The sequence below is a fragment of the Argentina silus genome (assembly GCF_951799395.1).
Source record: "Argentina silus genome assembly, chromosome: 17".
Lineage (NCBI taxonomy): Eukaryota > Metazoa > Chordata > Actinopteri > Argentiniformes > Argentinidae > Argentina > Argentina silus.
In genome coordinates this window covers 15,473,723-15,500,098 of record NC_139671.1, presented here as the reverse complement: position 1 = coordinate 15,500,098, position 26,376 = coordinate 15,473,723, and the positions used below count along the sequence as shown (strand labels likewise).

At 45.1% G+C, this 26,376-nt stretch overlaps 1 protein-coding gene across 2 annotated transcripts in view; it reads right to left on the bottom strand.

The window, feature by feature from the left end:
• The window catches only part of coq8aa (coenzyme Q8A-a), a 33,092-nt gene that overhangs the window by 2,058 nt on the left and 4,658 nt on the right, over positions 1-26,376 (bottom strand). Inside the window, exons 2-14 of one of the 2 annotated variants that reach the window (XM_083688655.1) lie at positions 22,611-22,804; positions 21,723-22,103; positions 20,408-20,474; positions 13,893-13,967; positions 10,917-11,042; positions 7,482-7,567; positions 7,096-7,236; positions 4,934-5,015; positions 4,534-4,627; positions 3,350-3,491; positions 781-888; positions 500-565; positions 181-267 (exon numbers count right to left, since the gene is read on the bottom strand). In XM_083688655.1, coding sequence (XP_083544781.1) covers positions 181-267; positions 500-565; positions 781-888; positions 3,350-3,491; positions 4,534-4,627; positions 4,934-5,015; positions 7,096-7,236; positions 7,482-7,567; positions 10,917-11,042; positions 13,893-13,967; positions 20,408-20,474; positions 21,723-22,103; positions 22,611-22,781 — 1,626 coding nt within the window. In that variant the 5' untranslated portion in view covers positions 22,782-22,804. The remainder of the gene's footprint in view (positions 1-180; positions 268-499; positions 566-780; positions 889-3,349; positions 3,492-4,533; positions 4,628-4,933; positions 5,016-7,095; positions 7,237-7,481; positions 7,568-10,916; positions 11,043-13,892; positions 13,968-20,407; positions 20,475-21,722; positions 22,104-22,610; positions 22,805-26,376) is intronic. The other variant, XM_083688656.1, reaches the window with a different exon arrangement.

Here is a 26,376-nt window from a genome sequence, read left to right as displayed (position 1 = left end):
GTGTGCTCTCGTGTGGGTTTGTGAGAAGCCACAGCAATTCCGTAAGGTATTCACAAGCAATTTCATGTCTTGAAATAGTAAAGAGGTAACTTCATTTCATTGTGGATCAGAACAATTGTAGATCAAGTATGGCATGAGGCAGGAATGACACTTGGTTTGAACAAGTGAAGTGGAACTCACCTTTGACTCATAACCGGTGAGGAACTTCATATCTATTGATTTCTTCAGAACACCCTCCCTGTTGCCTTCTGCTGCTGACCTGATGACCTGGTTTTGAAGAAGAGGAAGATGACTTTATTGTCCATTGTCCAGAGGAAACTGAATGTAGTCTTTTTGCTAAACTGTAAACGCAACCCTGAAGACTAAATGCGGCTTACACGTGCACGTGCACATGCACACGCACACCCCCTGAGGCTGGAGCACAGGAGCAGCTGCAGTAATATGTTATCACACAGGTATAGTCAACCATTGGATTCTGTTCTGGGGTAGAAAGTCTCACCTCAATGTAGATGTCAGTGAAGCTCAAATCGAATCCTCTCGTTGCCCCGAAATCCAACAACGCAACCTGAGGATTGAGTGACCAATAACAATGTTAGTCATTCTAAACCTTGACCAACCAAGCACTATCAGAGTTTGGGCTATTGTATACTGTACACTTACGTTGTTTTCAATGCCATTTCAATTCAACCAGATGAAATAACTCAACTATGAACACGGCAACACCCTATATGGGACCCTATTGAAGAAGGGTTGGTACTAGAGTTGAAATAGACGACTCACCCTGTGTGTTTGTGGGTCGTAGAAGAAGTTGGACCAGTTGGGGTCTGTCTGCATGTATCTGAACTCAAACAGCTCCCTCAAACACAGATTCAGGATGTTCTCACAGATCTGTCAGAGAGGACAAGGAGAAGGGGATGGCAGAGGAGGAGAGGAGAGGGGATGAGAGGTAAGAAGAGGAGCGGCGAGGTGAAGAGAGGGGAGGAGAGGAGAGGAAAAACCATGACGAGACACGGTGCAGCCAGAACTACTTGGAGCTGAACGCCCTAAAAACTGTAGAGATGGTAGTAGACTTCAGGAGAAGCCCAGCCCCCACCTGACCCACCCCCATCTTTTTTGTAAATTTGTAAATTTGTTATTTTTGTTAATACTTTGCTATTTTGTAAATTTCTGGTCAATATTTGCAATTTGTTTTTTATGTCCACGCACCAACCTCACCAAATCAATTACCTGTATGTGCAAATATACTTGGCCAAATAAAATTATTCTGATTTAGAGACATTGAAAGATCCTGTTTGTTTTCCATCTGCAGTTTCAAAGCTCATACCACCAGAGGGCAATACAACACCACCACCATTCTTCAGTGCCATGAACCACACTGAGCACAATATGTGGAGCAGGTGTTCCTTCTACTTGTCTTCACTGAGGCTCACATAAAGCTTAAGGAGTTTTCTTATTTTATTGACAATAGATTTACAGACAACAATCATTTATAACAACAACAATCCTCCGCCAAGAATTCGGCAATCAAGTTTCTGAAATGGCCCAGGGAAACTAAGGCATCTCAGCGTATCCTGCAAGTCATTCCATGCCCAAGGAGCACAGTAACTAAAGGCAGTTATCCAGCTCAGAGGAGACATGTGGGACCTCAAGGACGAACCAATCTTGAGACCGCATCTGATGAAGTGCTGGATCTCCAGCTAATAAGTGAAGTAAGATAGCTTGGGAGTTGGATTATAGCTTTATATACATTCAGAAACGAGTGGTAGGTCCTTCTAGCAGTTAGGGACGGCCATCCCACTGCCTAGTATAAAATACTGAGATGAGTGCGAAACTTATCACCTGTGATAAAATGAAGTGCTGAATGATAGACTGAATCTAACTGTTTTAGATTGTAGAGGAAGTCGCATTCATACAAATAATGTCCCATAATGAAGTACTGATAGGAACGTTGATTGTACATCTTCTTTCTACTGTCAAGTGACAAGCACGACCTATTCCTAGAGAAAAAACCTAGCTTAAGGACCTCTTTGTGACCTCTAGAAATTGTGACTAAACATTGTCAGCAATTATACAAAGGGTGGTTTTGAATTCCCATTGTTACAGCCTATCCTGCCCATGACATATATTAGACAACATACACATGGCCATGTCCATTCATAAAATGCCATTGCTTATGTCGTTACCTAGCTGCTGTCACCATGGACTGTCCCTAGCAACCAGTTCTGGAACCATCAACCAGCGCTTGGGTAGTTTTGATTTAACATGGCAGTCAATACGAATAGAACTTATGACAAGAGAATGCCTTAAATTGCACTTGACAACTCGTGTTAGTGAATGTACCACGTTTTGTTGAACAATTTATGGTTTGGGAATGAATATTGCTTTTTAATGCTGGTAACCAGTAGTATAAAAAAAAATACACTAGAGTCCATGTGTTACGGCATCGTCTCGTGGCTATGACCACGTCACAGCCATGGTCAAAATGTCATAACACATGACCTCTCATGTGTTATTGCTTAACTATACACTGAGTTATATTCGTGACGTAAATTAGGAAAACCACTGGCAAGCATTCTAATCTAAATCAACTGAGGACAATCTACTTACTAAGAGTGAAGGGCAGCGCAATGTTTTCTCTTATCACGGGCACAAACAATGTCACTGACTACAAGGGATGCAGCTGAAATACTACTGTGTCCTGGTCTAAAGCCTGATTGAAATGTGTTCAGGGTACCATTCTTGGACAGGTAAGAGCGAAGCTGAGAATTGACCAAGGATTCTAATACTTTGGAAAGGCAAGACAGTTATTGGGCGATAGTTATCTAGGTCGGAGGGGTCACCTCCTTTTATGGAGAGGCCTTCAAGACCTTGGAGATAGCACCTGAGATAATAGTAAGATTACAAATATGTGGAAATGATTTCGCAATCACGGGGGCAGAGAGCTGTAATATAACTGGTTCAAGCAGATCAGCACCAGTGGATTTTTTACATCAATTTTAAGTAAGGCATTTAGCACATTACAACAATTGTTACCTACCTACCCTACCAACTGACACATATTTCTAGCAAGGGATGCAGTTTTAGGCCAGGTCCCAAAAGAAATCAGCCGTTATCGTTTAGGAAACGATAACGTTTCATTTTGTTGATGTATACAGAGACAGTCTCAAAAGTCTTCCCTTGCTGCCTCGCATCCTCCATCCTCCGCCTCCTCCTCAAAACCTATTGGAGGAGAACTTCTGAGGTTCCTCCCCTCTGAGCTTCTCCTCCAAAGCATTTTAAGAAGGAGGCAAGGATGGAGGAAGCGAGGAAGAAAGGAAAGACTTTTGAGATTCTACCAATGTTAGCCCACCTCGTTCTTGAGTTCCTGGGACAGCTCCTCAGCCTGGTCCAATGGGAAGCCAGGGACTAGCTCGGTTGTCAGGACGTGACTGCTGCTCAGCTCGTCAACCACATCTGGTACGTAGAAGAACGGGTGGTCCTTCAGCAGCTCCCTACACACACACACACACACAGAGCATTATTACCTCCAGTTTCAACACACTCATAACTTCATGTGTTTTGGACTGTGGAAAATCACTGCCATATAGTACACATGGAACATGAACTACAGTAAAGGAATATGGAGGAGAGAGTGTCCTAGCCCCCGGCCCTGCTCAAGGGGACAGCCATATGTCCTCCACAGCTGGTGATCTGGTGTGTATGTAGGTAACAGGAGACGTCTCTCTGGACACAAACCTCATCTCTCAATCTTCCCTGTCATCACAGCAGGGGAGGTGAGGTGGGGACAGAGAGGAGTAGAGGCGTGTGTGTGTGTGTGTGTGTGTGTGTGTGTGTGTGTGTGTGTGTGTACGGGGGGGGGGACATGGTCAGGGGGAGAGGACAAGGTGGAGAGGAGAGGAGAGGAGGTGTAGAGTGCTTGTTGTCTCCTTGTAGTCTCCTTGTTTCCAGATTGTCTATATTTAAAAGCTGGCAGCATGCGAATGGTGCAGCTTCATTTCAAGTCATCGAAACCTAATACCGTCCCAACCATCCAGAGGGGCTATTCTTAGTCCCTGGCTACAATCCCCCCCCCCCCCCCCCAGCTGGACCACAGCAAGGCCACGCGTTAGACCAGGATTTACTGTCTGCTACTACCGGGCCATCTAAAAACAAAACACTGTCTACTCTGAGAAGTAGTAGTAAGAATAGCAAGGACACAACTTTGAAGAACTCATCCCCATTGCTTGGCTGCACAGTACAAAACCTCATCTATAAGATACAGTATAGCAGAATTGAGCATAGCAAGGTAATACGCACATCTACAAAATTGTAGAACTGGCATTTAACAGGTGAATAATACCCCCCCCCCCCAAAAAAAATCCCCTTTTCCTGCACTACAAACCACATACAACATAGTATCAAACAGCATCAGTTCCCCTCTTCTCTCAGTGATTCCTGGTGTGACACATTTGATGTTTACATGATAAAGGTTGATTCAGTGAGGGAGTGTAGGGTTGTGAAGAGGAAGCTCCCGCGGTTGTTTTCAACACTTACTTGAACTTTTTGGCACATTTGGCCTCTCTTACGTAATCACACTCCAGCGCCAGCTCGCGGCTCATCACCTCGATCAGATGCTCCGGGAACAGACCTGGAGATGGAGAGAGAGAGAGATGGAGAGAGATAGATAGATGGATAGAGATGGAGAGAGAAGGAGGGGGAGGGAATGAGAGAGAGAGTGAGTGAAGGATGGAGAGAGAGGGTTGATTATGATTCTCTCTCCTACAGTACATTTAGTGAAGGATATGGACTTAAACTGTTAGTCATGTGTGTGTGTGTGTGTGTGTGTGTGTATGCCAGTCTAATGGCTGGGATTGTGTGTGTGTGTGTGTGTGTGTGTGTGTGTGTGTGTGTTTGAGTCTGTGTGCCTGTGGGTGGAGGGGTCAGAGGTTGTCACCTTCAGGCAGTGCGTTGCTCATGCTGAGGACAGTCATCAGGTTGTTGACGTCGCTGTTGATACTCTGGGCCACTCCGGGGTACTGGAGACGCATAGGGACAAACAGAGCAGGAGGGACAAACAGAGCAGGAAGGTCAACTTCACAACACAGGATCAATGAGTTAGCCTAGCCAGCTAACTTCCTTAAGAATTCTGAGGTAACTTCATGTTCACACAAAGAGCATGGAGAGAAACTTTAAATGGGCGTGGTTAGTATAACTGACTCGACACTCCCAAAACTACCCATCCTACCCCAGGTTTGTTCAAGGGCTAATAAGTACAGTATCTATGTATAATAAGTATCTGAGGGCTTTACTATATCTGCCTGCCACAGTAACCTTGATTAACATTCAGATACTTACCTCTGTCGTTACCTAGCTGCTGATAGTTACTAAAGATACTTACCTCTGTATAAGCCTAATGATATCTGAATGTTAATCAAGGTTACTGTGGCAGGCAGATATAGTAAAGCGGGTGTATGATACAGCCCTCAGATAAAACAGAGTGATCTAACAGCAGTTTATGATCATAGTGGTGTGTACGACACAAGACCAATAGTCCTGACGAGCTCTGACAGGAGAATAAAAACAATGCAGTGATTTACAACAGGAAATGCTAATTTAGGGTTCGGAATAGCACTTAGTTTGAGCCCACATCAACAACACTCTATACGCATGTTGGGAACCCAGTTTATGACCACCCACCGCACACACGCACACACACACACACACACACACACACACACAGACACACAGACACACACACACACACACACACACACACACACACACACACACACACACACACACACACACACACACACACCCCTGTGAAGCATATGGGAAGAGCTTTCAAAAAGATTATTTAAGGTAAACAAAACCAAGTTGACACAAAACAGTTTCCCACATGATTCAGGAATAAAAGCAACAGAGTAGGTTTGGTTTAGACTTGTTTGTTTTTATCTTTGCCATGAGAACAGCACTAATAATATCATACTGCTGAGCTAATGCTGGTAATAGCTTGTGTTATTTACAGCGCTCCCCTTTGATCTGCTGTTTCTACATACTTTGTAATCCAGAACACAATGTACTATAAGAGTACAAACTACCTGACCAACAGGCCACAGTTTGTACAGCTGCAGGGATGTGTGTCGGACTGGGTGGTGAACAGCATTGGCGCCCACCAGGGGACAGTTCTGGCTGCCTTCCTCTTCACCTTCTATACCTCGGACTTCAGGTACAACACAGATACTTGCCATCTGCAGAAGTTCTTGGACGATTCTGCTATTATGGGATGTCAGTGGAGGCCAGGCCAAGTACAGAGGACTGGTGGACAGTTTTGTTGAGTGGTGTGAGCAGAACAACCTGCTACTCAACATCAGCAAGACAAAGGAGATGATGGTGGACTTTAGGAGGACTAGGGTCCACCTGTCTCCTGTTTCCATCCAGGGAGAGGATGTGGAGGTGGTCCAGAACTACAAGTACCTGGGGGTGCACCTGGACAATAAACTGGACTGGACTGGAAACACAGATGGGGCCAGAGCCGGCTTTATTTCCTGAGGAGGCTCAGGTCCTTTAGCGTGTGCAGGACTCTGCTGAACATGTTCTACCAGTCAGTGGTGGCCAGCGCAGTGCTGTACACGGTGGTATGCCGGGGGGGGGGCAGCATCAAGGAAGGTGACACCAAGAGGCTGAACAAGCTTATTAGGAAAGCTGGTTCTGTCCTCTGTCTCACCCTGAACATAGTGGAGGAGGTGGCCAATAGGAGGATGAGGATCAAACTCCTGGCCATCATGGACAATTCCTCCCATCCCCTACATGACACTGTGACAGAGCAGAGAAGCTCCTTTAGCAACAGACTACTACAACCACATTGCACTAAGGAGCGCTATAGGAGATCTTTTCTGCCTGCCGCAATAAGACTGTACAACTCCTCCTACGGCTGGCTCGATCGGGGTGATCGGAGTCAGGCTGGGGGATGTTAAATTATACTGGACTGTTCTTACTGTATTATAATGTTTCAGATGTCTTTTATTTTATTATTCTATTGTCACTTTATTTTATTGTTGTTGTTTGTGTGAGCTGCTGTAACGCCTTAATTTCCCCTCGAGGATCTCCCCTCACCTGTATCTTCATGGCTACCTCCCTCCCGTCCTTCATCTTAGCCAAGTGCACCTGACCAATGGAGGCTGCTGCAAATGGACGCTCCTCAAACGACTCCAGCTTGTCCCTCCAGTTAGGACCCAGATCAGCGTTAATGGATTTCTACACACACACACACACACACACACACACACACACACACACACCTTGAGTTAACTAGCTTTGGCCAGGAACAGATGGCCGTTACTATTCAGTGGTTCAATTCTACTAATACTTACCTATATTACCTATTGTTTTAATTTTAATCGTAAAGTATCTTTGTTGTATTCCAATCAATTTTCTACTCGACTGAATATCAAAAGGGCTAAATGTCACTGTGTGATTTGAGAGCAGACAGGAGACTGTACCGTCATCTGCTTGATGGGCATGAAGTCAGCACTCTGGCGAACACGCTCAAAGATCTTGGCCAGCTGGGGGTTGATGAAGGCGTCATCTGAAACAGAGGAGAGAGAGAGGGAGGGAGGGAGGGAGAGATGGGGAGGGAGAAATGGGGAGAGGGGGGGGTGAGAGACATGGAGGTGAATATCTGAACATGATCTGAGGAGGTGCCAGTGTGCTCCTGCTTTAGCTCATCCACATGTTGTTGTCTTAGCAAGGGTTGATAGCATTGTTAAAGGCAGAAATAGCTAAGCACTCAAGTTATAAGACCACACCCACAATCATGAGGCCTATTAGCCAAGTTAAGTTTCAGTCCGTCAATCAAACATTCCACCCACATAGGAAAGGAATTATGGATGAAGAGCAATCACAATTTCCTTGTTCAGTTCAACACTAACTTTGAGAAGTCAAACAAATTACCAGTCATCAAGGCAGTATAAAATCATCTATAAACCCTCGGTGCCTCCAGGAGACATTGAGATCAAGTCGAGACGAAAGGGCACACCATGGTACCAGTGTTCGGTAACTGTCTCTGTGCGTACAGAAAGGTTGGCACTCTGCCACTTCCACTCTCACATTAGCGGGGCTGGCAGTGCCAGCATCGTAAAAGGTCCCTCAGATTGATCATTGCCACAGCGATGCCTGAGCACGTTAACGCAAAAAATACGCATGAGCTGCGCAGCAAGGCATTGTGGGATTGATTTACACCAGGATACTGTAAACATTCAACAAGTGGAAAAAGGCCCTGGAGGAGAAGAGGGCAAATAGAGATTAGAATCTAGAACACTAAACAACACAGCGGTTACACAGATTATGATGTAACCTAGCACACTAAATAGCAGAGATTGAATAGATTCTAGAGCTGTAACCAAAGAGATGCATTAGATTCTAGAACATTAAAACAACAGATTCTGATCTAGAACACTAAACAACAGAGGTCAATGGTGACTGATAGAGCTTGGTGATGCTATTACTGATGAGGTTGAGATGGCGCCAGATTCTACAGATTGCGAGGCAGGGTGACTCTACTTTGCATTTATGTACTTAGGTTGTAGGCCCATTAATCTCTCCCCTGGAACACACCCAATGGCCTATTTTTAAGACAACTGAACTACTTTTATTTCTCAAGAGGGGGCTGGACTTGGTAGCAGAACCCCCTCCCCCAAAAAAACATGACTGTTTTATCTTTGTCTTAGGTGACAGTGATTATAGTCATGGATGTCATATTCTGCTTCAACAATCATAATTAACACATGCATTAATGAGCCTGTCCTCCAATTTCTACCTCCACCAGCCTCCACTGCTATACACTATGCCTCCTAAACCCTCCACTCCTACCTCCTAGTAGCTCCACTATGCTTCCTAAACCCTCCACTCCTACCTCCTAGTAGTACATACTAGTGGTATACCCTCTACATGGAATGTCCTTACAACACAAACACAAGATAACCACCAATCTCAGTCCAGATACTGTAGATATACTACACTGTCAGGTAAACTGTGTACAGTACAAATGGAGCAGTCAAGTACTTTAGTTTGATATGGACCATGTAAGGTCTTGTGGGTCAGGTTAAGAGGGTTTTCATTCTGCAACAATGACATCTCCTTCTACACACTGTACAAACGCTTCTAATGGAGGTCTCATTTACAGTCACAACTATAAATACTGAAAGTCCCTGAGTCACAGCGGAGCTAAGAATTGCAAACAACACCTTCCTCAAATTCCAAGCCAGTCTATTCTAATCTACCAGCAATTCTATCTAAAACCGCACGACCCTTGTATGTCACTGAGTCATGTAACTGTTTTATCTCCAACCATACGAGGGCCTTCAGAACAACGGGTAGTCTCAGTCACCTCTATCTTCGGTGTTTACGCAAGGAGACACGAGCTGTTTTCTAGCGTGGTGCTACACTACACCACCCTGGTCCGGAGCTTTGGCAGAGGGCTGCCTACTTCAGACTGAAAGGTCGCGGTTCGGACATGGTTGTGGCTTATTCTGAGCCCCTGTCCATGCCTTGGCTGTTGTCGTCCCTCACTGGTGATAAATCTACTGTGGTGTCACATCACCTCTGACATGACTGCTCTGCTCTGCTCTGGGCGTCCTGTCGCATTCATCTAGTTTAGTGACGCTGGAGTGCCAACTAGCTAGAGCGTTTGGAAAGTCTTTTCTCTCCTATACATTACATTATGGAGATGTCTGACACACACACAGAAGTAGAATGCCCTCACACTGTTTGGAAGCATTCATCGAGCTCTTCTGTTCTTTTCTCTACTCTACTCTACTTCTTCATGGCATTATATCTTGACCCTGCACCTGTGGACGTTTGTTGGGACTGCATACACAGCTTAAGAAGTGATTACCATCTCCATGGCGACCATAGAGACCTGACCTAGACAGGCAAGCAGGCGGGCGGGACGGGTGGGGGAGCACTCCTTAAATCAGGGGCTCACAGGGCGAGATGCCCTCTAAAGCTGTACCCTCCCGCCTGCCAAACTTGGAGAGCACTTATATCAGTGACAGGGAGCGCTACTGTATGAGAGATGGAACTGCACTGGTGTGCCAACTGCCAACAGTGCCAACTGCCAACTGCCTCAGAGAGGGGACAGAGAAGGGTCTGACAGTTCCTGCTGCCTGTCTGGACCAGGAATACTGTACATATACACAATTATTACTAAAAAAAAAAGGGGACTCAATGGGACTTTATTTTTATTTTATTTAACTTTTATTTATCCACAAAGTCCCAACTGAGGTTAATTGGCCAAGATACTAAGAGGACTAAGCTTGATAAACAAACTGACAATTGGGACCGTTGGGCAAGGTAAAACAAGAACACTGCCCTAAGAACCATGCCATACTCATATCACCATAGAAACATCTCAGATATGTAAACAAGCAAGGGGATAAGCTAGCCAACAGCCAATGTCAATGTCAAGACTGGGTCAGGGGTTGAGAGAGTGGAGAAGGCAGGAAGTAATAATAAAGGACTGCTTATTTATAACTGGTGTGTGTGTGTGTGTGTGTGTGTGTGTTTGACCAGGTGTGTGGTGAACTTGAACTGTGAAACACATGAACGGAGGCCAGTAATAAATCCTCTCACACACTAACATAGTGAACTGAGGCTGGAGGGAGACCTCTCTCACTACATCAGCCCTGTAGTGTTACTGAAGTTGACTGATGGATGCCATGACATTGGGGGTAAAGGGGGATGCATGCACGCACGCACACGCACGCACATAGAATACACGCATGCACACACACACAAATACAGAGACATGTAAACGCATGCATACGCACGCACCAAGAACACACTCGTGTGGACACAAACGTAAAAATGACTGGGGTCCATAGACCAGCGTAAAGGGGGTTTATTGGGTAACAGGTCTGGGCGTCTCTCTGTCTCACCTTGGATACTGAGCATCTGTCCCAGTTTGAGGGCGGCTCCGCGGACCTTACACAGCGTCCTGACGATCCTCTCCGCGTTGGCCTCAGACAGGAACGGGCTGGAGTCCAGCACTGCCTTCTTGTCACCTGAGGGGAGAGATAATGTACAGTGCTGCTTTAAAGTATGTGAACCCATTATGCAATTATAGATTTCTTTTGTTTTTACCATGAAATCTTTATTTAAATCAGAACCAGTCTTTTTTATCTGACATAAAAGGTTTATATTGACCAATTCCATATGTTGGTTTAGAGGAAATCATGCGTGTAGTAGAAAAACTAAATTATAGAGAAATTAGTGCAGGTGCAAAAATAAGTGAACCCCAAGTTGCATTGGTTAAAATCGAGTAGGTAAGTAGAATCAGGTGGGTAAATAATTGGTTACCAAATTATTCAATTGAACCAATTGAAGTAGAGATCTTTAGGAAAGAGTTTGGGTGGGACTCTGATAAATAGTGAATAAGAAACCTGGTCAGTTTTGTGTTACCCATACAGGTGAATGCAAAACACACCATGCCGAGATGAAAGGAGATGTCAGAGGACTTCAGGAAGAGGGTAGTGAGAGCACATCAGTCTGGGGAAGGCTATAAAAACATCTCAACAAGATTTGAGCTCCACCAGTCCACTGTGAGGCAAATCATTTACAAATGGAGAGCATTTAACTTGACAGCAACTCTGCCTAGAAGTGGACACCTTTCCAAAATATCCCCAAGAGCCACAAGAAAAATAATAAATCAGGTAAAAGCCAACCCAAACATAACATCTAGAGATATGAAGACCTCCCTTGCTGTATCTCAGGTAACTGTGCATGCTTCAACAATAAGAAGAACACTGAATCGAAATGGCATTCGTGGGAGGGTTGCTAGGAAGAAGCCTCTGCTGTCAAAAAAGAAATAAAAAAATAAAATCCCTCAAAACAAATGTCAGAGACTGATTAGTGGCTATATGAGACATTTACTCCAAGTTATCGCTGCTCATGGAGGTGCCACAAGCTATTGACTGAAGAGGTTCACATATTTTTGCACACATGAAATCTGAGTTTTTGTTAAACCACTTGTTAAAAAAACCCAATGAAAATATAATTGTTTTTGTTTGTGTCCTTTATTTGGAATGTCTTTATTACAAATTGGGGTTTAGATAAACAACAGTTCATTTGAATATTTTAGAAAAAAATGACGACCATCCCTATAGGGTTCACAAACTTTCAAGCAGCACTGTGTTACCTAAATGTGAAACTACCTCAGAATGGCTTCAGACATGGTAGACATATTATGATGGATTCATTGGATAGGGAAACAGTGGAACAGTGTCCGTTCCACTGTTGACATTGATCATAATATCATGGACATTAGAGTATAGTCTCTTTCCACAGCTGCTGTGGCTTAGGACATAGGAACAGGGTCTATGAATAAGAGAGAGGATCATCTCTCCTCTTAACTCATTAGCCACCATGTGTGGCATCTGAACTGGCGATCCTTTCTCTCACCCACCCCTCCCCCCTCGCCCCTCCTCCCTCTCCCACCACCAAGTCTGGTTTGAAACCCCCAGAATCCTCTACTCTAGCAGAGGCCTGCCCAGGTGGATTATTTGGAGAATGTGTGTCAGTGGGGCATGGTGTGACATCAGGTGGAGAGGTGCGCACACTGAAGCTTTAGGAGCAGAAGGGGATTTACAGGGACTTTTACGTTGAGACAAGATGACCTCACCGACACACTGCTGTATTCTCCCAGGAGAGATCTTGATTACCGTAATACTCTGCTCCTCACTTTGCTTTCAGAGAGTTGTGCACTGAAATTGTGGACCCAAGTCTACCTCTATTAAATAATACTCAAAATAATATTTATAATCTTCTACCTTCAGTTCACACTCACTACTCACTAACATCTTACCATCTGAGGACAGAAAAAGACATGTACAATATTAGTTAACTACTTTTTCAACCCTAACTATCCATGCCATGAAAATGTATGATCAGTGAATGCAATGGATTAATGCTTGACCTCCATTCAATGTTGTAGACACTCTGTTCGTCTCTAGTACCGGGCAGTAATGCGACAATGGTGTGAATGTGAATATCAATGTCTCTCTGTGGTCTGTGAATAGCCCTGTACCCATTAGAATGAGTAGAATGAACCTGGTCCCCTCACACCATAGCAATTTGCCTAACGCCAAAGATGGCTACCGGTACAACCACCATGGAATGTTGGTTTGAAAGGGCATGTGTGTTCTACTCTATTCTAATTCTATGCCCTGCTCTCCCCTGGATCCAACTGCCATCTCTATCTCCTTCTCTTGCCGGGCCTGGAAAGGTCAGTTCAATAAATGGCTGCTCCAATTCTTCCCCTGACAGCTGTTGGAGAAGGTGCTAAAGTTCGGGTGAGAGACCCATAGAGATCACACCTGTCCTGTGTGAATTATTGGGCCCTGTGTAACCGCTGAGGAGAGGGGCCTGTTTACAGTTTCATTACTACTAATCTAAGCGTTGATTGGTGAATATTTCCCAGTCCCAAGAGTGCACTTCCCCACATGGATTCAAAAGCATTGGTGTTTGTGTCTATTAATGATCCATCCCACTTGTTTTCATTCACACTCTGATGAAGACATGTCGTAACGCAACGCGGTGGCAAGCCAACTTAAACATTTAAACGTCTGTACCACAAAAGGAGTGCTTTGGTTTTTGTTGTAGGCTTATATTGTCTTCCATTTTCCCCCACACAAGCTACAACATGTTTTCTTGTTCTCAGCCTATTCAGACCTCATCTCCAATGAGCACCCTTTCGATACCTTTGTTACTTTTATAGAAGCGAAACGGCGCTCTTGGTCTTCTCCTCTCCATTTGAGCACGGGTGTATTTGTGCAATGAATAAATAGTAACGTCAAACATAAACCTGTTTCCGGTTGCCGTCGTACAAAAGGAAACAGTTTATGTTAAACAGTTACCGTTTCTCTCACTTGGCATCATACTCTTCTTGGCGACCTCTGCCAGCGCGCCGAAGCCCAGCCCCACTGCCAGACCTGCAGGAGACAACAACAACAACAACACAGAGGTAAACAACAACACAATACAATACATATAGAGTACCAGTCAAAAGTTTGGACACACCTTATCATTCAATGGTTTTTCTTTAGTTTTTTTTAAATTATTTTCTACATTGTAGATTAATATTGAAGAAATCAAAACTATGAAGGAACACATGTGGAATTGTGTAGTAAACAAAAAAAGTGTTAAACAAACCAGAATATGTTTTATATTTTAGATTCTTCAAAGTAGCCACCTTTTGCTTTGATGACAGCTTTGCACACTCTTGGCAAGGTGTGCCCAAACTTTTGACTGGTAGTGTATATATATGCCATTTAGCTGACGCTTTTATCCAAAGCGACTTACATTGCAGTGAGTGCATACATTGTTTTGGATATATGGTCCCAGCGGGAATCAAACTCACAACCTTAGCGTTGTTAGCCCCATGCTCTACCAACAGAGCCACAGAGGACTGTACAATCACACAATGTAAACATTCCCAAAAAATTCATCTTTTCATAACATACAGTAGGGCCAGATTATCAGACCCAGGTTATGGCTACTTCTGGACTGAAAGTATACAATTCAATAGAGATTCGTTTTAAAACATGGTCTTTAGTCCAGGCCTTTATCTGCGTACAAGAAACTGGCCCACGTTGTGAACCAACACTCTCCCCCCCCCCCCCCCCCCCCCTTGCATCTTCATTATGCTACCGACTACGGCCTTGTGTGTCAATTACGTCCCCCAGCCTATTGCTTCCCCAGTGAAATCAGTTAGGTCATATCAGGTCCTCGTAGTTCCCGGGTCACTCACTCATGCTGCTCTATTGACTGGTCAGCTGAGGGTTTAACCTCTCAGTTATGGACAGCTGTCAGGAATCTGCCTTTTTGTAACGCAGTATGTTCTCTAACAGAACCACAGCGCTACAGTACCATAAACATGCTCCAATAAGCATTAAAAATAACATTCCTTTTGGGCATGAAGATTTTCACTGCTACAGTCGCTTGAATAAACACCTTTTGCCTGTTTGGATCACAAATCTAGACTTGCCGATGTAGCAGAGAAGTAAAAACACTGTCTGAATCATCAGCTTGGTATTGGAGTTCTTCATTTTCATGTCAATAATAGGGCAAGTAAGGAACTTCGGACGGCGGGGGGAAAAATGATGTGTCACAGAGATGGGAAAATGAGGAGCATCTAAAAAATGAAGATCACATCTAACCGACACATTTCATAACGTAGCAAACGTATTGCAAGTAATGCACCTAAAAACACGAACGACGTCGGATAATGCTGACAGCTGCACCTTTCTGGGGAGCGTGCTGGAATGAAACAACAACACGTTTCACTGCAGCAGCAGAGCCTTCCTCCAGCACGGTCTTACATAACCTGATTACATAACACTCCCCGTTTAGGCAATGCACTGTAACACTTAAGAGATGCGCCCTTGTGCACAAGCCAAACTAGGACTCTCTCTCTCTCTCTCTCAAAACACACAGTTGAGGAGAAACAATGGACATTAAGGGATATTACTGTTGTAACTTAATGTTGGCACTTGTACGAACCATTGACCTCCACGAGATAACCAAAACCAACCTGCCACATCACAACACAAGTCTGTTTCCTGCCGTATGCGTGAATTCTAGGTCATTTCCTGATAGTGACTACATGACCGGCAGTACTGTGTACAGTGTTTTCCACTACGGAGGACTCTTATCAGCCCCAGCCGCCAGCCACACCTGCGCTCTCAAACACTGCTCGTGTTCAGCCGCTGGTCAATCAGTAGCTACAGCACCGCCATTAGTTCCTCTGTCTAAGAAACTGGAAACAAGGGCGCTGTTGCCCTAGAAATAGAATGAGTAGAACAGACGGACATGCCGAATTAAAACACTCCATGGAATTAAAACACTCCGAATTAAAACACTCCATGGTGGGTGGTACCGGCGGCCATCTTTTGGTGTGTACTGTGCCCGTCAAATTGCCATGGTCTGAGGGACCATGTCTGTTCTACTCGTCTGTTTCTACTATTTCTATGGCTGTCGCTACTTCAAACAAGGGGCATGAACGGAGGAGCAGACTGGATATACTGTGAAAAGTATTCGGCTACTCTCGGAGGACAACATTTAAGAAAGTGTCTGCATTTTTTTTTACAAACCAAAGCATTTGATCTATATGGCCTTCATTAGGATTCTGGCTCCAACACTGAACACACACATACACACACTACAGGGTCTCTGACTATTAGGAAGTGTATTATAGGAAGTGTGCAATCACAATACAACGCATTTGTTTACATACAGACTACTCAACCTCGGGGTTAACTGTAGATTACCTTTTATCTGAACACTGTAAATATGCAGCCTGTGTGTGTGTGTCACATTGTTTTCTTCACTTGGCCTAAATGACATGGCTAAGTGCTGATGACTTAGATTGATAAACTCAATTTCCCCATTGAGGATGAAAAATAATCAACCGATCAATTATGTGAATGGGAATGTGCAATACTAACCAGTACAATGGTAAATGACGAGATGTATTTGATGGCTGTGCAAACGGATGTAATGTGAATGTGTTTTGTGGCTTTCGCTTATGTGTTTGAGTGCCTTATGTTTTTAAGATGTTGATGTTGTTCATGTGTTGTGGTTTTATGTACGGTACCTTTATATTTTGATGGAGCATGTGAGGCAAAACCAATTTCTGCTCAAGCAGACAATAAAGTACAATCTAATCTAATCAATCAATCCTTTTAATAAAACATATTGCATTTGCCCAAGACTAAATAACTTGTATTCTAGAAGCTTCGCTCGGTTTGCTGTGTATATCTTGTTTACACATGCTGACCCTCTAGGTATTTCTCCTTGGTCAACAGTATGCAGTCATATCTTCATTGCCTTGGCACTGCAGCTGACTAAGGCCTATCGGGGTGAAGTCAGTAACTCCTGCAGCAGTTCAGATCCAGTTCAGAAGGGTGACGGTCACATTGAGAGACAGAGAGAGAGACACACACACACACACACACAGAGACACACATACAGCAGTGACACCATACCACCGCCACAGGACCTGATATCACACTTCAGAAATAGTGTGTTTGTGTGAGGTAGTATATAGAAGGATTGTTGAGACAACAGAGAGGGGGGTTTTCACAGAGACAACTGGTCAGACCACTTTCCAACATCCTGGTATTTCAGCTTGCTTGGTAAGACCACAAATATAAACATCTCTACATGGAGGCATTCATGTGTATCTTTCCGTGTGTGTGTGTGTGTGTGTGTGTGTGTGTTCTGTGTCTTGTGCAACTAGTACGCGATTCTCACTGCACAACACTGTCGTAAGTACTCTGTAATCCATACTTCTGCGTAGTCCACAGCCTGTGCGCAGTGGTGACATTACATTTCTGTACACTAGGCGGCGATGTATTGAAAAAGGTCCCTAAATTAGGTTTTCGTGAAAGCAAGGAATCCAGGATCCGGAAGTTGAATCCGGCAAAACAACAAACAACAAACAACAAAGGAGTTGGTGGTAGCCACGCTAGCAGACTCTCTCTCGCCACTTTGTTCGCAACTAAAAGGAGGAATGGAAGTTTTGTTGATGATGCAGCTGCAGGCGATAGATAACGAGGAGGAAGAGCTGCTGCTTTTATATAAGAGAGAGCAAAGAGAGAGCCGAGGATCAGCTTCAGAGATTCAGATTCAGCTCCGCCTCCATTCACTAACCAACCAATCAATGGTGTGCAACATCTATGCCGCCGGTCGCGCAATCAAGAAATCAAGAGAGTTGCCCGACCCCCTCTGCAACCTCCTCTGCAACAGTTGCGTGAAGCAACAGTTGCGTCATTGATGGAGCACGAATGGGCCTTCAGGGTCTAGAGTGTGTATCATTTCCTGAAGCATCATCTGTACTCGTCAAAGGCCACTGACTAACATCCTCTGACACCCTGAGAAGGGTGTTAATAGAACACCCTGTGACATCATCAGTCACGGACACCAGGAACTGGATATCCTGTCAGGAACTATATCTCAACTTGTGAGGAGGGTTTTCCAAACAGCCAAGCACTTTCTGGGTTGCCAGGTAAACTGAGAGGAAAAATCCCTGAGACAGCAAAGCACTTTCCTTCCACAGGAGAGGGCTATGGGTTGCCAGGTATCTGGAAGAACATTAAGCCATATTGGGGAAGAGAACAGACAAGTCAGAAGACACAATATCTGGCAACCCTGGGTCAGTCGAACCCACCAAACCTGACAACCCTTGATCAATCAAACCCATAAAACCTGGCAACTCTGATCTCCAGCTCAAGGACAGGGTGACCTGTCAACAAATTTCACCTCGTACCCCCACCTCCCATGATGCATCAGAGCCCTGAGAGAGGAGAATGCCAGGGCTGCTCCTGTGTAAGGTATCCAAGATGGCGCGGCGTTGGGGGCCATATAGGGGTCCACAGAAAACAGGTGCTCCTGGGGGCTTCTCTCTCTCTCTCTCCTGTGTTTGTGTCTGATAACAAGCAGCTTCTAAATGCCTAGCATGCCGGCAGCCGGGGAGGTGACCTAGGGCAGGGCTGGTTGGCTGGACATTGGATAGAGATGCAGGGCATTAATCCCCTCTGTCATGATGGCATAGCAGACAAATATGAGCTTTGACTCACTCCAGTGTGAGACACACACACACACACACACACACGGCAAGGTGGGCAAGGTGATGGGAGACTTACATTTATAGATATCTCAAAGTGCTTACATGACAGCTGATCCTGTCCTGTCTTTTCAGCACCTTATCCATCAACACATCCATCTCTCTCATCCATCTGCGGGGGCCAAAGAGCTTCTCATTACAACCCTCTGCTAAAAACATCTCTCACATATCCTTCACAGTTCACATTGAACCATACAGTAGCTACTGCAGTGCAGGCCCATCAGAGTCAGAATGGTGCCCTCTCTTTTTCTCCCTCCCCCCCCCTCTCTCTCTCTCTCTCTCTCCCTCTCTCCCTCCCTCAGTGGCAGCACGTTAGGTACATAGATCCCCAGACTAGTTAAGCACTCCTACGTAATCCCAATTCCAACTGCAGCAGCACAGCAGAAGTAGGAGCAGAGCAGTCCGGCCTGGACTATTACTGCTCAAAAGGCCAGATTAACCCGGAGGCCTCAATCTGGACGAGCTCAGGACGAGCAGACCACCTTTAACCCACTAGCCAGCCGTGAGCAAGGAGAGACAGGTCCTGTGGCGAACCCGTTAGGAGGAGCAGTACATCTTTCAAGCCCACAGCATTCTTAACGGGAAGCCATCACCCACTCGACAGCCGACACTTTCTCAAAAGGGTTTGTTTTCTATTTTTAGTTTAGTTTATCTGTTTATTTTGGTGAAACAGATTAACCTTGCAGGCTGGAGCGTACGGCTCTCTTTCTCTCTTTGACCTTTCACCCATATATACGAAAAATGTATGCACACACTCTACTGTACGTCGCTTTGGATAAAAGTGTTTGCTAAACGGCCTTTGGTGACCTTTCACCCACACCCCCGGGATTGAAAACTGTTGCCAACAGGGAACAAAACACTGTGCCATGTGAGGCAGAGAACAGACACAATACAGGACATGGGGGTGGGAGACTAGCACATCTGACTACTGATTGTGAGAAGGGAACATAACATTATGACAGTATTAATAACAATAAAAATAATAATACCTTTATTTGTATAGGGCTTTTCTAAACCAGATTACATAAATTATAGGAAGGCAGAGACCCAACAACCCAGTCTGAAGCGTCGGTTGAGAGCACTTCAGGCTGGTTCCATCCACATGGAAAAATAGAGCTCAAAATACAGGCCATGTCAATATTGACTCTTTGGTTTCTGCCATGGCGGTCAGTAGAGGCTGGCAGGAGGGCTTGTAGTTTGGGTTGTAGTGTCGGGGTTGAGGCAGTAGTTCCCAAACTTGGGGCCAGGAGCCCATGTGGGGTCCCCTGATTTCCCCTGAGAAATCAAACTAACCTCTATGATTTGATAAATAACAATTTGTTTTTTGTATGAAGACAAACATTGTCTGTGTATTGCACCTGTAGTCTATATTGCAGTGTTTTGGGGTTCATATCATACCAATGAGAGCACCTTATTGACGATAAGAATACACTTGGATGTCATTATGTGTTGGGATAGCCCACAATTAAGTTGTTGGGGTCACAGGAAATGAGTGATGTCAATTTGGGGTCGCAAGACAAAAAAGATTGGGGAACATCTGCTTTAATGTAATGTCTAGAATCAGTGGATTCAAGTGTTGAAGGTGTAAACAGGAGAAACAGGATTTGAATGAGACACTTGTTTTACACTTTTGGAGCTGTAAAGGTAGTACTTCCTTCAAATTCTGTTTCTGCCATTCAAAAGGAGTGACAGAGTCAAAAACTGAAATGATAAACGAGGTAGACTTATAGAATTCTGAATCCTTACCTCCAAAGTTGGCGAGCCTCCCTAACCGGGTCACTGGTACCTTCCTCTCTCTCGCCCTTTCACTGAGCTAGACCAAAGAGAGAGAGAACACAATATGCTTGGAACACAGACTATCAGAGATAATGGTTAAATTTTAACTTGATTTGAGTGACAGGCGTCAAGATTGCTGTGTGTGTGTGTGTGTGTGTGTGTGTGTGTGTGTGTGTGTGTGAGTGAGGGATGGGATATTATCTATAGCAAAATAAAATGAATAATGCAGGAAAGATATCAAACAGGAGTCGTGTTACACTTTAACTGACCTAGACAACAAGAGACATGAGAACAACAACAACAGTATCATAGTATCGACAAAGAATTAACAGTCCCTCCTAAAGACCGCTTCACCCTCACTACCCCCCCCCCCCCCCCTATACTAACCCTAACCCAGAGACCTCTTCACCCCTACTACCCCCCTGTACAAGTTCTCTCCTGCTAATAAAATAAATAAAAAAATAAAAAAATATATTGCCTACTGGCATTACGACTGCCAATGGCCCCTGGTGTGAACATTGATTACTTTGTCTTATGATGACTGTTGGATAGATGATTCTACACTTACTTAAACAAATGTATTGTTGTAAGTCGCTTTGGATAAAGGCGTCTGCTATATGCCATAAATGTAAAATGTACTACATCAATAAATCAGACAACAGTGAGATGCATTGTCTCACGTCAGATAGCTCCACTCCGTCCGCCCTGACCTGAACGGTCATGGAAAAGATCAAAAGTATGTGCCGTCATATCGTTACAGTGTGTAGACTACTCATAACTGAAACGATACATCTGTCAATTACTTTCATGTTTTTCTCCAGCAAATTTCTTAGCGACATGACCTTGAAAATAACACAGATTTTGGTGGTTGAACACCAGCATAGACTGTTCAGTGAGCCAGCCAGCTGAGCAGCTCAAATGTCAAATGAAACCAAATGGTGTATTACCCTCAGCTGTGCAAACTGAACAGTGTATATTAATTATTCTAAAAGTGGTTTCAAACATCAGTAACTAATGCTGTGCATCAAGTAACAGTAACTAACCATGTATATTTTCATGGTTTTGTAACCTAGGCAGCAGTCCCATAGAAAGCAATGGGAGAGTGTGTGAATCTCACAAATCAGGACCTATTTTATCGCGGATGCTTTCTAATCTGACGATCCACGTCCTACAAGACGGGTCGGTGGAGGCTCCGAATGTCACGTAAGAACAACTCCACCTTGTTGTGAGACAATGCAGAAAGATGGTTAAATAATGAGGTGTTTGTGTACAGTGACAGCAGTACCATTTGTTTGTGTGGTTTGTTTTCATTCCTCTTGGCCTCCCTCGCCTTCTCTATGTCCTCGGCGGTGAGCCCCCCCACTGAGGAGTGGTCCTGGTGGTAGGAGCGGATCTGCCCTGAGAACTGACTGCTGGGGTCCTTGTAGCCATCAAACAGCTTGGATTTAACGGTCGAATGGCCACCGACGCCACTGCTAGTGCTGCTGTACGTCCCACCGTCTCCACTTCCTGTGTCCTCAGACGGGAACCCCGCCCCCTCGTCCCTAAACCCCGCCCCCTCGTGTCCTGCCCTGTCTTCACCGCCCTCCGCGCCGGAGAAGTCGTAGCGAGAGTCCATTTCCTCTCCGAAGTCGGACGTGTTCTGTTGCTGCTGCCCTCCCAAGTCCTAAAAACAAACAACAACAATAATTAAAAACGGAAAAAAATCAACAACAGTGGACAAAACATCAATGGGTCACAAGGTTGGGGGTCAATTACATTACAGTTCACTTCCAACTCAGGGCAAACTGCCTAATCTCGCATTACCCTATGCACTTGTGGAGTTCTGAGAGGATTTGACACATGTAGGTGTAACCTATCCAATTTGATGCTTTGATGCCCCAAACGTGTCCTGCCCTATGATGGAAAGGTGCATAGGGACTAGGACCTAGGGGTTCATTTGTGATTGAGTGTGTATTGAAGCCCTCAGCAGGTCTCCTTTATGTTCTCTGTATGGGGTCTGTGGGGGTTAAGTTCTCTTTTGGCCTGTCCTTACACTGTGACAGCAAATAGCTGCCAATTGCATAGCCAGTAACTCAACCATGATAAGATTCCAAAGCCCAGGGAATCAATGTCACCTGTGTGCTCCCCTCCCTCCCTCCCCTCCCCTCCCCTCCCATCCACCTGTACCCACCTGCATCTTCTGCATGGCTGCACCGAGGCCCTGCTCTGCAGTCATCTGCATGCTCTGGGCCACTGCCTGGGCTCCACCGCTGGTTAGTGTCTTAGCCTGTGTCTCCATGACAGCCTGGCTCAGCTTGGCCAAGCCACGCATCAGCAACATCATGTCTGCTGCCGCTGCCATGACTGGTCTGGTCTCCCTCACTCCTGGACAAACACAGAGGGAGGCAAATACGTTAGCTCAGCTCGATTTAATCTGCCTAGCTGGTACAAAACTCCAGCACCAAGCAAGCACAGCTCAAACATCTGACATGACTTGACTGCTTATACCAATGCAGTAGAAAGCTTGTTTTGACCAATCCAATCACACTGGATCAGTTATTACTTCCAAGAACAGGAGCAAGAAAGGACACATTTCTTTATTATTTGTACGGGACCATACTATAGCTAGCCTGCCAGTAATAAGCAGTGGCTATCCAGCTATGGCCTGGGTCCTCCAGGCTTAAGGCCAGCTATCCACTCAGCACTACAACAATCCTGAGCATCTGGCTAGGCTCTGGGCTCCGGGCAGCATAACACAGCTGCTATCACGTCTCACTGCAGCCAAGACACCCTGCCTTGCAAAGGTTAAACATGTTTTCACTCAGAGACAAGAGGACAAACCAACAACTAATAATGACTGACTGGCAAGGCAAAGCCTTGACTGGCACCCAGGATTACAAAACAGATGTAAAGACAACCAGACCTCGTCTTGCAGTGGCTCTAGATTCGTACTGTGTCTCCGTTTGACAACTTAGTATTGTGCCTCTTGAGAATTGGTTCTTAAGTGAATGGCCTGGTTAAATATAAATGTTTAAATTAGGCTAAAGAAAGCCCTGACAGCAGATCTGAAGCCAGGCCAAAGCATAATGCCTCTTTCACCAAACCTCACCGCGTTTCCAGTCGGATTCTCTGGAATGGAGGGGGCGAGATGGGCTAGGCTTAGTGTGAAAACTACCCCTCCCTCTCTCCATCGCTCTCTGGCTTTGATATGTTCTTATTCCACACTGGAACGTGGGCTAGGCAGTTATTTATTTATAGCTAATATGCAGAGTCATGACTACCACTGGTAGCTTCCAACAGTTAGCCCTAGATAGAGAAAGGCCATCATAGAGTGGCGTTATGAAGGGACAAGCTGCCCTATTTCAATCACAGCGCACTCCTGTCTCCACCAATCATTTCTCCTAAGTGGAGAAGTGGTACTTCGCCATATCAGTTGATGACATAACTGGTCTTTATCAAGCCTTACAGTAGACTCAAATATCAGGACAGAGTCCAGAAGGGTTTAGGGTACATTGACAGCCTAAATGGAGTCTACTGTATGTAACAGAGGTGGCTTGTATGATCTCTCTTGTATGAAATCATCTGTCTGTCTATCTATTTAACCTCCCACCCACCCACCCACCCACCCACCCATCCATCCATCCATCCATCCATCCATCCATCCATCCGATGGAGGTGACTGAGAGGTAGGAATGCACCCAGACCACTTCTTCCATTGCTCATACTGAATACTGACTTTTGTTAGCTGAGTACAGATCCGATAACAGGCAAAAAGAAATTCATGTGAAATGTTACTGCCACCCCTCAAAAACACTCACACATTTTGCAACAAGCAGTTTTATTGGTGTCTGTCCTAAGCGTGAAGTAATTACAGGCCACAGACATGGTTGTTATTGTCATCACCCAAGTCGTGTGCCAGCTTGCCGCGTTTCGCATGTTTTTACGACAGTTTCCCAAGGCATCGGATCGGTAAACAGCTATCCCCATCTACGATTCCTGATCCAGCATTTTTATTTATTTTTTTAAATATGTTTTAGGGCATTTCTGCTTTATTGGGATAGAGATAGTAGAGATTGACAGGAAGGATGGGTGAGAGAGAGGAGGGATGACATGCAGGATATGTCGATGGCCGGAATCGAACCAGGAACCTTGCGATGATATGGTATGCACCTTAGTGTGCTACGCCACTGAAGGCCCCCCAGCATTTTAGACCAATATCTGATGCTCCGTATGAGATCGTGAATCTCTATTGAGATGACCTCTATTGAGATGGGTGGAAATGAGGTTTTTGGATGTACTGATAAACTGGTCTTTAACTAAGCATACAGACAGTGGACCTAAATACCAGGACAAAGCCCAGAGAGGGTTAGGGTGTAGTCTGGCAACAGAGGTGGTTTGTGTACTGGGATCTATAACAGAGGGGGCTAGTGTGAGCTCATCCTTGGCTAGAGATGATTGAGAATGAGAGGTAATTGTCTTTACTGAACAGACAGGCAGTGTCGAAGAGATGATTGTCTGGTGCCTGGGCTGGTGACAGCTTGGCATGGCTTGGCTGTCCTGGAGGAGGTAGAAATCGGAGGACGGGCTCATTGCATGGAGCTTTTGATACCGTTCCTCATTCCATTCCATGCATAACAATGAGTCCGTCCTCTGATTTCTACTGTACCTCCACCAGCCTCCACTGATAGAGGCCAAGTCTAAACCCTCTCTATCCTGAGGTAACCAGGAACACAGCAGCAGGGGGCCACTTACTCACAGGCAGAGGAACAAGGCCCTCTTTGAAAACAACATGACTGGACTAAACGGAGAAGAATTTACAGGTTAGGATTCCATGCCTGGTCACCTACCGCTGGGGTTCCGCTTTTCAAAACAGCATCAAGAACATGCCAACCTAGCCTAGGCAATCATTTACATATCATTAAATCAATTATGAGATGAAGGCACTCAAAAACCATCCTGTATCAGTGTCAGTAATAGTGTGATGGATAAATCATATTTTCTCGTATTGTGGTTTTATACTGTGGATTTGACATGACAGATCGAATACACAGTTTTAAATTCCAAGGACTCCCTCTTCTCTCCCTGAGTGTTAAACCAAAGCTGGAAACAAGGTCATGAAACCATGGCCTGATTTATTTGGCAACAGAGTTTCTACTGCACACTGCCCAGACAAACTACACACTTTCATTCTCTCACTACTTTCCTCCCTGTCGCGCTCTCTCTCTCTCTCACACACACACACACACACACACAAACACACAGATGCACGCGCACACACGAGCGGGCACGCACCCACACGAACGGGCGTGCACACACACACACGAGCGGGCGCGCACACACACACACGAGCGGGCGCGCACACACACACACACCCACACACACATAAATCTCCCAAGATGACAAGCTGGCTTGTATAAAAATACAAATAATCCTCCGCTCTGCAGCTCACAGCTCTGACCCATACTGCCTCGCATGTCTGGGCATGATGAATACAACAAATAGAGGAAGATGGATGCCCAGGAATGTTTCAGTGTGTGTGTGCACTTGTGCCAGTACTGTATGCTCACTAAGACACTGTGGGGCTGATTTGCGACGAGGCCGCTGCATGTGAGGCTTGTTAGCATGCATGTGATCTGCACACTCTTAATTCAATAAAGACAACTAGACTAGACACAACTAGGTCTCTCTGCAGTAGGCCTCTCCCCTGTCCTGAGGGAGACCATGAAGCTGCTCGACGTCTCTGGTTCTCCACAGACAAAAGTGTAAGAGACAGAGACAGATACCGACAGGCTCACACACACACTCACGCACTCGCACGCACAGCCACGCACGCACGCACGTACGCACCCACACACACAGTAGACAAGGTGCAGACTGACAGACGATTGACCATGAGAGTAATAACTTTGATGGAGTGAGTTGCACACACTTTTATTCCCTCACTTTCTGCTTCTCTT